Raw genomic sequence first — 14376 nt, 5'->3', positions numbered from 1 at the left:
TTTGACAGAAAACAGCAAAATTCTGTAAAGCAATTATCCTTCAATAAAAATAAATTCATTTAAATAAAGAATAATAACCTAAACACAACTTAAAAAAAAAAAGAGGGTTATTCAAGTTGTTTCTCAGATTTCTATAGCTTCATCTGTCTGGTCCTCAGATTTCCTCACGGCTCCATAACTCCAAATTGTCTTCCGAGCCAGGTCTTCCACTTCTGCCTGACCATTTTTTGCCGGGGGAATTGCACACAGTAATCTTTCATGGTTTCATCGGTAAAAGGTGCAGCTCAGGGGCTCTCGCCCTCTGTGCTCACAGCTCAAGATACTCGAATGGAAGCCGCTCTTCCCAATGGGTCACCTTAGGACGCCACTGTAAAGTCTTTTACACGCCAGCGCCACTCTGGGGGCTTTCTTGATGTCCTCAAGCGCCAGTACACTTTCCATCCTCAGCACATTCACCGCCCTGGATCTGAACTTCTCATAGCATGTGTATCCCTCTCCATCTTGCCTTCCAGGTGTCTACTGCACCAGTCGGCTAGGGCTGCTATAACCAAATACCAGGGCTGGGTGGCTTGAAGAACAGAAATTTATTTTCTCATAGTTCTGGAGGCTGGAAATCTAAAGTCAAGGTGTGGGCAGGGTTAGTTTCTTTTAATGCCGCTCTCCTTGGCTTGCAGATGGCCATCTTCTTCCTGTCCCCGCAGAGACTCTGTCTGTGTCCTAATCTCTTCTTAGAAGGAGACCAGTCAGACTAGATTAACACCCACCTGAATGACCCCATTTTGACTTAATCACCCCTTTAAAGACCTTACCTCTAAATACAATCCCATTCTGAGCCACAGGGAATTAGCACTTCAGCATATGAGTTTTGGACACAATTCAGCTCACAATGTCCAAGCATACACAAGTCTAACCTCACGACCTCCTTTTCACCAACTGCAAATTCTTGGAGTAAAGACATTACTTTCACATGCTTGTCCTCCTATTTATTATGCATTGCTCCTAGTGTGTGCTCTGTAAATACTCATTAAGTGAATACATTAAATAAAGTGAGAAAACGTGTTTTAAAAAAAATCTCTGGAGGAGAATGAGACCACAGATCTTCAAGTACTACTTTGCATGTTCAGCTGAGGTGGAAGGAGGAGGCAGTTCTGTGGGAAGGAGTCATATTTCCATCCAGAGTCAAGGCTGCCCCTTGGAACACAAAGGTCTACACCTATTGACAGCTTCCAACTTCCCAAGGGATGAAGTTCCCTGAAAGAGCCCGTCCAGAGATCACCAGCTCAGCTGCCGTGGCTACTGTGGGCTCACCAGATGAAACGCGCTCAGGACATGGAGAGCTGAAGGACTCCCAAGGGCCGTTCACCTGGACAGATGGTCCCTGTGTGACTGTGTATATCACACCCAGGGGCATGGCCAGCATAGAGGATGCTGTGGAGTCCACCCGGGTCCCGAGACCTTTAGCCATCTCCGTGTGCCTCCCCAGACTGCTTACTACTGGTACTCCTGCTCGAAGGCATCTTCCAGAACCGTGGAAGGTCAGAGTGCTCAGGGACTAATCCCGCCCCCTGCCCGAGCGGCCCTTACGGTGCCTCTTCAGTCTCGGTGCAGAGAGCGCGCAGCCCCCGCCCCTTCCGGTGGGCTAGTCCACCAGGTCCGGTGCAGCTGCTCTACGGGACGGAGCTCTGTCGCCCCCTGTGGTGGGTGGTGGAATGACACACCCCCTGTAGGCTACCCTCCCTCCTGTTTCACCTCCCACTCCCCAGCCAGAGTTCCCGGAACTTCCCAAATAAGCGATTCGCCCTGAAGTCCTTGACTCAGGCTCTGCTTCAGGACAGCATTTACCTGACTAAGGCCAATTAGAAAGCTCCCCTCCCAAGGCGCCCTGGCCTCCTGGGTGTCTTTGTTTAACCAAATCCTTCTCCCTGGATAACTGGGAAACGTGACCCAGTTCCACGCTTAGGGTAGGAGTCCGTTCATTCACAAGGGCCCAGTTCTGTCTCCTTTCTCCACCCCAGCAGTGTTTATCTATTTCTAAAGATGCCTGAGGTGGAGAGGAAATCAGGAACAAGGGGGCCCCCAAGTCTACAGGAACTCCAGGTCTAATATCAAGCCAACCACAGATGACTCGTCCAGGGATGGTGGCAGCCAATGCCAGCTCATACTCAACAGGCTGCTCAGAGTCACCTCAGGGTCCAAGGCCCTAGACCCCCAGGCCTGGCCCAGATGAAGCTCGGCCGCTCACCCCCTCCCATGCCTCTGCAGGGCTAACGGGCATTCCGGCTGGGCTGCTAATGGCATGCAAATTTTTAACATAAATATGAGAGCAACAGTCATTTTATTCTGCCCAGGGAGGCAGGCAGACACAGGGCATCATGTCTGGGAGATATAAATGAAGCCTGTGGAACTGAAGAATAAAGATGCTTTCCGAGGTATTAGGGCAGGCTGCAGGCACCAGGGAGTAAATGGCTCATTTCCTTTTATACACATAAACGGCCATGAAATGAGGCTTTCCTCTTGGCTTTTACATTCAGTTTTGTCTTGACTGTCATTTTACTGCAAATTGAGAATATGCAGCCATTGTTCCCACCGTCAGGCAAGGAGGGTTAACTGCCCTCCTGGTGCAGGGCCCTCACACCCACCAGGGACACTTTCATTCACATCTGTCATGCTGGCCATTAAACAAATAAAAGTCCTGCTGGTCCCTTTGATTGCTGTCTTGACAACCACCTTCATACCAGGAAAGGTTGGAATGGGCAGTCTGACCCTGCAGGACTAATAGCTTGACAACCAGATTCAACTAATCTTTATTATCCTAACATTCATGGCAACAAACATTTGCCTGTTTGTTTTACTGGCAACTGGCATTCATCATAAGCCAGAATCGAAAGAACACATTTGTCTCTTGAAGGAAGTTAATCTCGTGGATGCAAACAGTGAATTCACAGCACCCTAACCCTAACGCTAACCTTGGAGTTAAGCAGAGACGTGAAGGTGCCTGGGTACTTTCTGACAACACTGGCCACTCACCTGAGCGGGGCCTTCCAGGCCCTGCCCTGCCCTGGCCCCAGCTCATCTGGCCTTCCTCTCCCCTCATCCGCCGGCTCCATCTGTGGACCTCCTCCTCTCACGCCCCGTCCTTCCCTCACGTGGTCCCCGCAGCCTGGCCCCCCGCAAAGCCACCTCCCACCCACTCCGGCCCTTCTCAGCTTTGCCAGAGTCACCTCCTTGTGGAAGCGCTCTGGTCAGAATTCACTCTTTCTCCTCTACACGTGCGCATGCATGTGTTACAAGTATGCGTCCCTGCTTCGAGGGATGTTCAAACCACTCCATTTGTTAGAGGTCTCCTCCCTTGCTTAAAAAAAAAAAAAATAGTGTAAGACTTCATTAAAGGAACTTTTAGATTTTCAATAAAATACAGCTTAAAAGGTGAATATTTCTGTAAATGCCACCTTTGAAATTTCTGTAGTTCAAATGGGATTTAAAAGGTGTTTCAATATTCCATAAAACTTCTAAGTCAAAATATTAGCTAAATTCACAGATAACTGGTTATTTAAAGATTAACTTTCAAGTCAGCCAATATTTTGCTCATACTCATTTTCTGATAACAAATACATCAATCCAAAATTACCTTATCATAATCCTTTGAGGGGTCAAACTTCTTCTGTATAATATTTCTTAAAATATCTGGGGGGAAAAAAAAGCCACAAAACAATAGCAAGATTACTTTTTCAGTAAAAATATAAAAAGGTTATTTAGAAAATATGTGCTCACAAATTATTGAACTGCGACATAGTATACTTTTATTTCTCTTTCTTAAAGTAGGTAAATAATTGAGCTAATGAGGCTCTAATCAATCAAAGAATGGAGGGCAGATATTTTTGACCTAAAGTTTTGCTAGTTGGCAGAACTGGAGGGTTGCCATTTTTAAGAGTTTTCAGCTTTTCACAAGATGCCTTCATATTTACCAGCAAACTACATACACCTACTTAATACTCACTGATAAAATGTTACACTGAAGTCACCAATTCTTTTTTGTCAATAAATCATTTATTTTTAAATTTCCAATGCGGCCACACCCATATGTTGACTCTGGGTGCGCAGTCATACAAACTGCAAGAGCTGAGCAACAGAAACCATATGGTCCTCAAAGCCTCAAATCTTTACTACCTTGCCCTTCACAAAACAAGTCTGCCAACCCTTATCTATATGAACACGTTGACAGGACACTGAATTGCAAGGTTTAAAGTTTTAATGTGACCGGCGTCCTTGATTTTTGCTGGTTAATTTATGTAATCCAAATTGGATTGACAGCAACCAGCCTCAGGAAAGAATGAAGATCTAAACTGCAAATGTGATTTTTTGCTTTTAGTTGGAAAACGCGTTAACGGCTGCACGCAAGTTAGTGACATCAGATTTCCTTAGTGAACTGTGACTCCATGAATCCCTAGTGCTTTTTGTTCCACAGCCCATGAAACTGCAAATTCTTACTTGGAAACACAGATGTAATTTAGTCTTTAATAACCCCACATTTACATGATATTTTACAAATGAAAGGAATTTACAATTAACCTAACCCAAGAGCTCTTTTATTAAGGTGCGTTGTTTTTTGTTTTTGTTTTTTGATGTGGACCATTTTTAGTCTTTATTGAATTTGTTACAATATTGCTTCTGTTTTTATGTTGTGGTTTTTTTGGCCCCGAGGCATGTTGGATCTTAGCTCCCTGGCCAGGGATGGAACCCACACCCCAGTCTCAACCATTGGACCTCCAGGGAAGTCCCCTATCAAGAACTCTCAGTATGAGCTGTCCCTCCCCACCTCCAAGCAGTGGATGAAAATCCGGAAACACTAAGCAAAGTTGGATGTTTCTGGACATGATCATTTGGGGCATTTAAAAACTCTCACGTAGGTCTGGAGCTATGTTGTATCCCGATCCACCCATCTAGCAATGACATAGCGCGGCAGACGGCAGGTGTCTCAGTGGTAAAGAATCCACCTGCCAATGCAGGAGAAGCGGGCTCCATCCCTCGGTTGGGAAGATTCCCTGGAGGAGGAAATGGCAACCCACCCCAGGATTCCTGCCTGGAAAATTCCATGGACACAGGAGCCTGACGGGCTACAGTGCATGGGGTCACAAAAAGTCAGACACGCCTGAGTGGCTGAGCACCCACGATGCGCTGATAGGGAGGATGACGTGTCTAAAATCTGTGACCCCAGCCCAGGTCTCCCTTCCTCCGGTGGGGGCCCATCCCACACTGCCCACTGTCTCCTGCCCCAGGAGTGAGTGTCTGGGATGTTCTGGGTCCTGCACGATCGCTTCCAGAGTGCAATACTAGGGGGGCAAAGGCAACCCCAGGGTGAAGCCTGTTTTAAATCAAAGATGTTTAGATGTACAGGCCGGGAAACAAAGCAAGTCACGTGCCCACAGGACATGTGGGCGTTTTCCTTCTGGAAAACCGCTTCCCAGATGCGTGGAGCAGACACATGCGATGCAGGAACAGGGATTTTCAAGCTGGCAGGTGCCCTGGGAACCCTAGAGCTTCTCCAAGGTCCCACAGGGGCAACCCGGGGCCAGAAGGTCACAGGTATCCTCCGGCCTTGAACCAATGTCTTTGCTTCACCTGCACACACCTGATGAGTGTTGCTCAGGCAGAGGCCTCACTTTGTTTTGCTGGCGAAAAACCCGTCTCAAGACTCTGAGCACAGACATCTCTGTTCCCGTGGTTTAAAGCAGCACCATGTTACAGAAACACGCCAGGAGCCACGGAGGTAATTTCAGGTTTCCGAGGAGCTCCATTTAAAAAGGTAATTAATTTAAGATTAATTTTAGGGACTTCCCAGGCAATCCAGTGGTTAAGACTCCACACGTCCAATGCAGGGACTGAGGTTTGATCCCTGGTCGGGGAACTAAGATCTCACATGCCTTGCAGTCCAGCCCTCCAAAAAATTTCTACCATGTCAAGGTTATACAAATATTTTTAAAAAATTTTTTAAGATTAACTTTAATATTTTACTTACTCCAAATACATGCAAAACAGTATCACTTCAATGTTGTTGCTGTTCAGTTGCTAAGTTTTGTCCGACTCTTTGAGACCCCATGGCCTGCAGCACGCCAGGCTTCCCTGTCCTTCACCATCTCCTTGAGTTTGCCCAAACTCATGTCCGCTGAGTTGGTGATGCCATCCAACCATCTCATTCTCTGTCACTCCCTTCTCCTCTTGCCCTCAATCTTTCCCAGCATCAGGGTCTTTGCAATATGGTATCAATATAAATATGAATCCGGAGGGGCTTTACAGCTGTTTCAGAGGTAAAGAACCCGCCTGCCAATGCAGGAGACCTGGGTTTGATCCCTGGGTCAGGGAGACCTTCCAGAGGAGGAAATAGCAACCCACTCTAATATTCTTGCTTGGAAAATTCCATGGACAGAGGAAACTGGTGGGTTACAGTCCACGGGGTTGCAAAAGAGTTGGACACAACTGAGTGGCTGAGCACACACAAATATGAATGAGCTCTTTTACAGTCTTATTTTCATACCAAGAGTTCAGAAGCTAGTGTGGATCCCTTCGGTTCAGTTCAGTCGCTCAGTAGTGTCCGATTCTTTGCGACCCCATGGACTGCAGCACGCCAGGCTTTCTTGTCCATCACCAACTCCCAGAGTTTACTCACACTCATGTCCATTGAGTCGGTGATGCCTACAACCATCTCATCCTCTGTGGTCCCCTTCTCCTCCTGCGTTCAATCTGACCTCCTTTAGCATGGACTGGTTGGATCTCCTTGCAGGCCAAGGGACCCTCAAGAGTCCTTGGATCCCTTCAGCACATCGCAATTCAGACAAGCTACAGTTCAAGTGCTTTGTGGCCACATGCGGTGAGGGACTTCTGCCCTGGACAGCACAGGCCCAGAGGCGGTGGGACCCCTACTTACCTTCACCCTAGGGTTCACCCTCTCCCCACAAAGTCCCAAGGCCTCTAGTCCCTTTCTCATCGTCCCCTCCTTCCCAGTGCCCCTAGCCACAAGCACACAGAATGAGCATCCGTCATGCTCAGAACCACAATATCCACGCTTCCCTCAGCTTCCCTGTGTATCTCTAATTAAGTGGCTCTTCATCAGGGTAAGCGAACATGAGAATGCCTGCCCAATGCGACGCAAGCATCTTTCCTTGACAAGCCAGGGACCGACCTCCTGTGGCTCTTACCTCCTCCAGGAGCCTGGAAGCCTCCAGGCAAAGAAACTCTATCTCAGAACTAATAGCTTCATTGCTGGTGAGAACTCTGAATCCGCTACCGTCCATCTCTGAAAGCACACGCGAGAACTGGGGCCCCACGTCTTCCCCCCCAACCCCGGTGGTCCTCAAACGTCACACTCACTCTACTGCACCCGGTCCTTTTGCCTTTGTCTGTCCTGACTGGCCTGTGAAAGGCCTCTGGTGCAAATCACCTCAAGCCTCCGGATCGCCTGCATCCTCACACGTGAGGAGGTCACGGAGAGGACGTGACCGCAGTTGGCCTGCAAGCTGGAACCAGGCACTCAGAGGTTCCCCCGTCTCCACTCGCAATGTCCTTTCTGCCCACCCAGTCTACACGAGGAGCCGGGTTCAAGGACACGGCCTGCAGAGAGTAATGTGAGTTGAGACCATCTGAATGGTGTACACCACAGCACCCAGTTGACCCCCACATTAACTTGGAAGATTCAGGTTGGGTGGGGGCGTGCAGAGATCTACTCATCTTTCAGCCCCTCAAGACAGGCCTCAAAAGTAAGTTTTCCTCCTTCTTAAACCTGCTACTGATCCATCACGGGGACCTCTTAAGCCTCTCCTTGCTCTCGAGTTTCAGATGTCACCCGGGTCCCCCGGCTCGCACGCTGCAAGGCTGTGACCCAACCCAGCAGCAAGTCCCAGGGCTCCAAAACCATCTGTGGGGTGGATGCCGCCCAAACACAATACTTCTTCACCAGAAAGAGTGTTGCTTCCACCCCGCAGGTCCGATGGGATCCCTGAATCTGTGACTAGCTCCCCGTATCGCCTGCTGAGTATTAGCCGTTAGTGGGCGGGCGGCACAGAGCCCCGGAGAACACGCAAACCGAGACCTCGGCCCAGGGGCGCTCACCGCAGACCGCCCACCGTGCCTGACACCGGCTCTGATGCTTCCCAAACGGACCGTGGAGGGAAAGGAGGAGAAAGTCGCTCAGTCGTGTCCGACTCTGCGACCCCATGGATGGTAGCTGCCCAGGTTGGGTTCGATCCCTGGGTTGGGAAGATCCCCTGGAGAAGGGAAAGGCTACCCACTCCAGTATGCTGGCCTGGAGAATTCCATGGACTACAGTCCCTGGGGTCGCAAAGAGTCAGACAGGACTGAGCGACTTTCCCTTCCCTTCACCTCATGGTCCATTTGGAGAGCATCAGAGCTGGTGTCGGTCACGGTGGACCGTCTAAATGGACAGTCTCGCCTAACACTCCCCACCGTGTCTACATGCTTCTCAGCTCTTGGGAAGGCAGGCACAGCTCAAAGCAAGCTATAAAATGATCCAAACCATGAGGGCAGCAGGTTCCATTTGCTGCAAGAACCCTGCTGACTTAAACCTGACCTGCTCTTCGGGTCACTCAGCACTCAAACCACCGTATTAAGTGCCAGCAAGGTGCCAGGTGCTCTGATCATGATAGAAGGGAATCAGACTCCTTGCCTGAGAAGCCACTGTATCCACCCACCCTCCATGAGGCGTCAGTGTGGACAACAGTGACTTCCCTGCCCCTCCAGAGCTGAGGGAGGATCTACTGAGATGGGACCCGAAAGGCTCTGAGCACAGAACTGGACCATTCCAGGAGGCAAGTGAGATCTCCCTGCCCTGGACTCAGAGGGCAGTCTGGCCACCTTTCTTCCTGCCCTGGATTCATTTCTTACTGTCTTTCCATGCTCTTTTCCATAACATAGTAGTTGCATCTAAAGATACAGCAGTGTGAAGGAAATACGCAAACATGTGGATAAGGAAGTTATTTTCATGGTAGAAGACTGTTTCTCAGAATCCAACTCCGTGGGTCTTCCTGGGTAGACCGTCAGCCTCTCTGTGCTCAGCTCCCAGACCTTACAATGTCTTCTCAACTGGGGATTTACTTTAAACTTCATGTGATGATGGAAATTAAGAAATGCAGCAGCGGGATGTCCTGGTGGTTCAGTAGTTAAGACTCAATGATACTAAAGTAGGGGGCAGGGTTTGATCCTTGGTCAGGGAACTAAGATCCCACATGCCGTGTGGCCTAGCCAAAAAAAATTAACAACTAAAAAACTAAAGTATAGAAAGTCTTGAAAATAACAAGAGAAAATGCTTATTATATACAGAAACAAGACTATTACAAATAATGTAACTTCCCAGAAGAAACTATGGAGGCTAGAGGACAGTGTAATGAATGACGGATTCACAGATCTGAAAAAACACAAACAAAAGTTATCAACCAAGAATTCTAGATGCAGCCAAATATCCATTAAAATAATAATAATAATAATAAAAGAATTGTGGTAGCAAGAGCAAGAACAATCCCTTGGTTATACTACCAAGTTACAAAGTGGGTGGGTTTTGTTTTTGGCTCCTTATGTGTGTGTCTGTATATGTGTGATTTCTCCGTGAGTTTTTTGATGTCTGAAGCTACACAAGCCATGTAAAATAAAAAAGTACCTCGTGCAGGCTCTGTCTATGACAGACCCATCTTCCTTAGCTTGGACAACACTCATCTTGACAAGTAGCTCAGTAGTTCAGTCGCTCAGTCATGTCTGACTCTTTGCGACCCCATGAACCTCAGCACAACAGGCCTCGCTGTCCATCACCAACTCCCGGAGTCTACTTAAATCCATGTTCATTGAGTTGGTGATGCCATCCAACCATCTCATCCTGTGTCGTCCCCTTCTCCTCCTGCTCTCAATCTTTCCCAGCATCAGGGTCTTTTCAAATGAGTCAGCTCTTCTCATCAGGGCGCCAAAGTTTTGGAGTTTCAGCTTCAGCATCAGTCCTTCCAATGAACACCCAGGACTGATGTCCTTTAGGATGGACTGGTTGAATCTCCTTGCAGTCCAAGGGACTCTCAAGAGTCTTCTCCAATACCACAGTTCAAAAGCATCAATTCTTCAGTGCTCAGCTTTCTTTATGGTCCAACTCTCATATTCATACATGAGTACTGGAAAATCCATAGCTTTGACTAGATGGACCTTTGTCAGCAAAGTGATGTCTCTGCTTTTTAATATGCTGTCTAGGTTGGTCATAGCTTTTCTTGCAAGGAGCAAGCATCTTTTAATTTCATGGCTGCAGTCACCATCTGCAGTGATTTTGGAGCCCAAGAAAATAAAGTCTGTCACTGTTTCCATTGTTTCCCCATCTATTTGCCCTGAAGTGATGGGACCGGATGCCATTCATGGTGTTCTCGAGACAAGAATACTGAAGTGGTTTGCCGCTCCCTTCTCCAGTGGACCACGTTTGTCAGAACTCTCCACCATGACCCACTGGCCATCTTGGGTGGCCCTACACGGCACGGCTCCTAGTTTCACTGAGTTAGAGGAGACTGCAGTCCACGTGTGTGGTCCACGGGTGGGGTCCACGGGCGTGGTGCACGGGCGTGGTCCACGGGTGTGGTCCACGGGCGAGGAGGAGCTTGGGGCCTTTTGTCCTGAGCAGAGTTAGCGCAGGGCTCGGCGTGTGGCATCAATACACTGAGGTGGGACTGTGGGCGTCTGTCCGTCACCTTCCCCCTTGTGCCGGTCTGCCCTGAAAATGGGAGGACCTTGCTTATTCAGTTCTTCAGTGACTGGAATTGGGAGAGGACTACACTTTTCTCCAGCTACATATTACCTCCTCAACCCCAGCCTCAAACACTGGAGATAGCGACCTATGTCAGTCAGGTTCTCCAAAGAAACAGAACCAGGAAGAAGTGAAATGATGAGAGACAGAGATAAAAAGACAGAGGAGAAGAGAGAGATAGAGATAGAAATGAAGAGATGAAGAGACAGAGATAGAGAGATGAGATAGAGAAATATACAGAGCTAGAGACAGAAACAGAAGGAGAGACGGAGGGGGAGGGAGAGAGAGAAGGTGAGAGACTGGTCTTAAGGACACCTGGGCACGAGCCAGCCTGAAATCTCAGGGCAGGCTGGGAACTCAGCCAGGGGCCGACATCACAGTCTTGAAGCTGAGTCTCTCCTTCCTGTGGAAATCTGGCTTTGCTCTGAAGACCTTTCAGCTGATTGCATGAGGGCCACCCACATTATGGAGGGGAGTCCCCTAGACGAAGTAATCCTCCTATAGGTGTGAACCACATCTACAAAACACCTTCCCAGCAACGCTTAGATTAGCATTTCACCAAATCACTGGGTACCACTTCCTGGCCACGTGGACACAGAAGACCAACCACGACTTGGCCATGCCAGCTGCGCTCCCCAAGGAATGGTTACACCCCGTGGGTATGCTGGAGCAGAGCGCATCTGAGCAGCCCTGTCACCCTCAGGAGTGGCAACTCCTGACAACCTGAGCCCCCAGCCAGGTCATCGGGCCCCTTTAGGCAAGGACGGGGGACCAAAGGTCGTCTCTGAGGACAATTGATCTGAATGATGGAACAAAGAACCCTGAGTTGACTTAGGTTTGGTGTGCGCTGAACTAAAAGGCAGACAGACAACTGTATCTTGAAAAGACTCCTTCAAAAGCATCAGAACTAAGCTGGTTGGCCACTTGCAAGGTTAAGCATCACTTCTCTGATGAAGACACTTCAGCGATCCCATCTTCCAGCAGCCTGATCGGCTGAAACGTGTTCGCTGTGCTTTGACATCGGGATGAACGTGACCTGCCCACTCCTCGGTTCACACCTTCGTCTGGCTGCTCTGGAGGTCAATTTGGGGACCCAAACCATGCCACTGCCTCGGGTCCTGGAGCTCACCATATTCCTTCTGGAGTGTCCACGGCAAGTCTGTCTGAACATAACACTTTAGGGAGAATGCATTTCAACAACCCCTTCAGGCAGCCACAGTCCTGTACCTTTCAGTTTCACAGAGCACTTCCTTCTGCAGTTCACCTCCTCCATCGACACGCCTAAATCCTTCGGTTTGTGGTTCATAAAGGGATTGATGATTCAGATATTTGAAAGCCAAGCTGCCTTCACTGGAACTTATCAAAGGTAGTCCCCGTGTCTCCAGGTATGTCACCAAGTATCCCAGAGGGCAAACTCCTTTTCCCATATTTAATACAATCTGAGTCAACCCTTGGTGTGGTTTCCCTTCATTTCAACAGTTCTTGAATTGACTGGAGCGGCTTCCCTGCAGAAGGACGCCTGGGCTTGCACCAGGATTCACAATGGCACTAGCTCGCTCTTTCAGAAAAGAGCCCAGGCAAACGCTACAGAGGACGCAATTCTTGAGAAAACCTCCGGGACCGGTCTGGCCCTTGACTTTCCCCGGCACTAGCTCACACCCATCCACGCTGGGGATTCTATTTCACTGCTAGACCACGTACAGCCAGGTCTGCGACTGGGGCAGGCTGGCCCTTCAATCATTTCAAGTGCCTTAGAGGTGGCAGGCTCTTGCATTGCACAGGAGCAGGGGGACTTGTGGGGTCTCTGGAACTTGGAATCCCTGACAAAGATGCCACTGGAATAAGGGCTCAAAGCAGAGTGGCTTCCCTGATCACGGGACAGGGCTAGGTGGGGGCCACTGGGCCTGAGACAAAGATGGACCAGCAGCTGTGTTGCATTTACCACCACTGGTAAATCCAGGACAGGGGAGGCAGGGAACATGGCTAAGACTACCTGTGGAGTCCAGAGTATGTGGTCATCCCCTCACTAAGACATTCCTGGAAAGCACACTTTGTGTCTGCTCTCCATTTGAGGAGTGCTGGCCTTGAGGATGTTTGAATCATATCTATTGTCTGTGCCAAGGTCCCCGTGACTGCACAGACACTCGCGTGAGTGTGTGAATCAAAATCCCATTTTGCTCCCTCATGTGACAATAGAAGGCTCAGCTATGGACCACGGCCCCCCATGGATACAGAGTGAGACCAGGGGCAGAGTGAAGCAGAAAGAATTTTTCCTGTGTATACTCTGAACTCCCTTGAATTTTTAAGAGAGTATCTTAAAATTTTTAAACAAAGCTATTTATTTATTGTCTAATAATGAAACAATATGAAAGACATCCTCTTTCACGTCTTTTCCAGCCCTCCTCTCCCCAAAAATCTGTAAAAGGACAGAGTTCATGACACTATCAAGCTAAAAAATTCTAGTTCCTACAAATATAACCAGATTTGACAGTTTCTTGTGTAGGAGATGTGATCTGGAGTCATTTTTTACAGTATGTCAGCATGTAGTATTTGTCATTTTAAAAAACAAACAAAAAAACCTTGCAATTTCCCTGGTGGTCCATGGTTAAGGCTCTGCACTTCCAATGCAGGGTGCATGGGTTTGATTCCTGGTTGGGGAACTAAGATCCCACATGCTGCGTGGCATGGCCCAAACAAACAAGAAAAAACCTGTAAAGAAAGGAAGCGAAAATCTGCAAAATTTCAGATGTTTCCCAATACATAATCATTGGAAAGGTATTAATCAAATGTTCAAGATCTAGAAAAGCCCAGTTTTGTCCCAACAAGTATGTGGTCCAGGCAAACCACACGCTTCCAGCGTTTTGTTAATAACACACCAGAAGCACTCTTTTTTGTGGTTTTGTCTCCATTCATTCAGCTTGCATCAGCTGAGCTGTACAATCTCTGAGAGTCTCTTATGCTTGTCCCCAAACTACTTTCTATCAGTTATCCTTGTTGATGTAATCTCATAACTTAATTAAACATTATATAACCAGATAAAACACGACAACAAGAAACAAAAGTTGTTTATACAGATTCTAAATTGAATGTTTTAAAGCTCAATAAAGAGGGGTTATTTTGCAAAAGAAAAGGTCTGTTGAATGCACTGTGGGAGCAGCCACTCTGAAAGCCCTGATAAAAGGAAGGTGTTAGCTGCTCAGTCCTGTCTGACTCTGTGTGACCCCATGGACTCTAGCCCGTCAGGCTCCTCTGCCCTTGGGATTTCCCAGGCAAGAATACTGAAGTGGGTTGCCATTCCCTACTCCAGGGGACATTCCTGACCCAGGGATCAAACTCGGGTCTTCATTCAGGAGAATTCTTTACCATCTGAGCCACCAGGGAAGTCCAAAAGTCCTGATAGAAAAACAATAAGAATCTAGGGGGAAAAAAAAAAATCAGTGCTCAGTTGACACCACAGATTCTTGTTAATGGAATAAAACCTGAATTAGAAGCCACAAGAGCTGTGTTGCTGGGGAAATTCCTACCCAGAGACTTACACTCCTCTGACATTAGGATGACACTCCCCTGACATTCACAACAAACTGTGGAAAATTCTTAAA

General features: G+C 48.1%; 1 protein-coding gene across 1 annotated transcript in view; it reads right to left on the bottom strand.

Annotated features, from left to right (window-relative positions):
• Window positions 1–14376, bottom strand: part of PROM1 (prominin 1) — a 103689-nt gene that overhangs the window by 62313 nt on the left and 27000 nt on the right. The window contains exon 2 of the mRNA XM_065914469.1: window positions 3629–3684. Coding sequence (XP_065770541.1) covers window positions 3629–3684 — 56 coding nt within the window. The remainder of the gene's footprint in view (window positions 1–3628; window positions 3685–14376) is intronic.

The sequence above is a fragment of the Muntiacus reevesi genome, chromosome 22 (genome assembly GCF_963930625.1).
Source record: "Muntiacus reevesi chromosome 22, mMunRee1.1, whole genome shotgun sequence".
NCBI classification, from domain to species: Eukaryota; Metazoa; Chordata; class Mammalia; order Artiodactyla; family Cervidae; genus Muntiacus; species Muntiacus reevesi.
The sequence above is the reverse complement of the archived record's forward strand: the minus strand, read 5'-3'. Positions and strand labels throughout refer to the sequence as shown.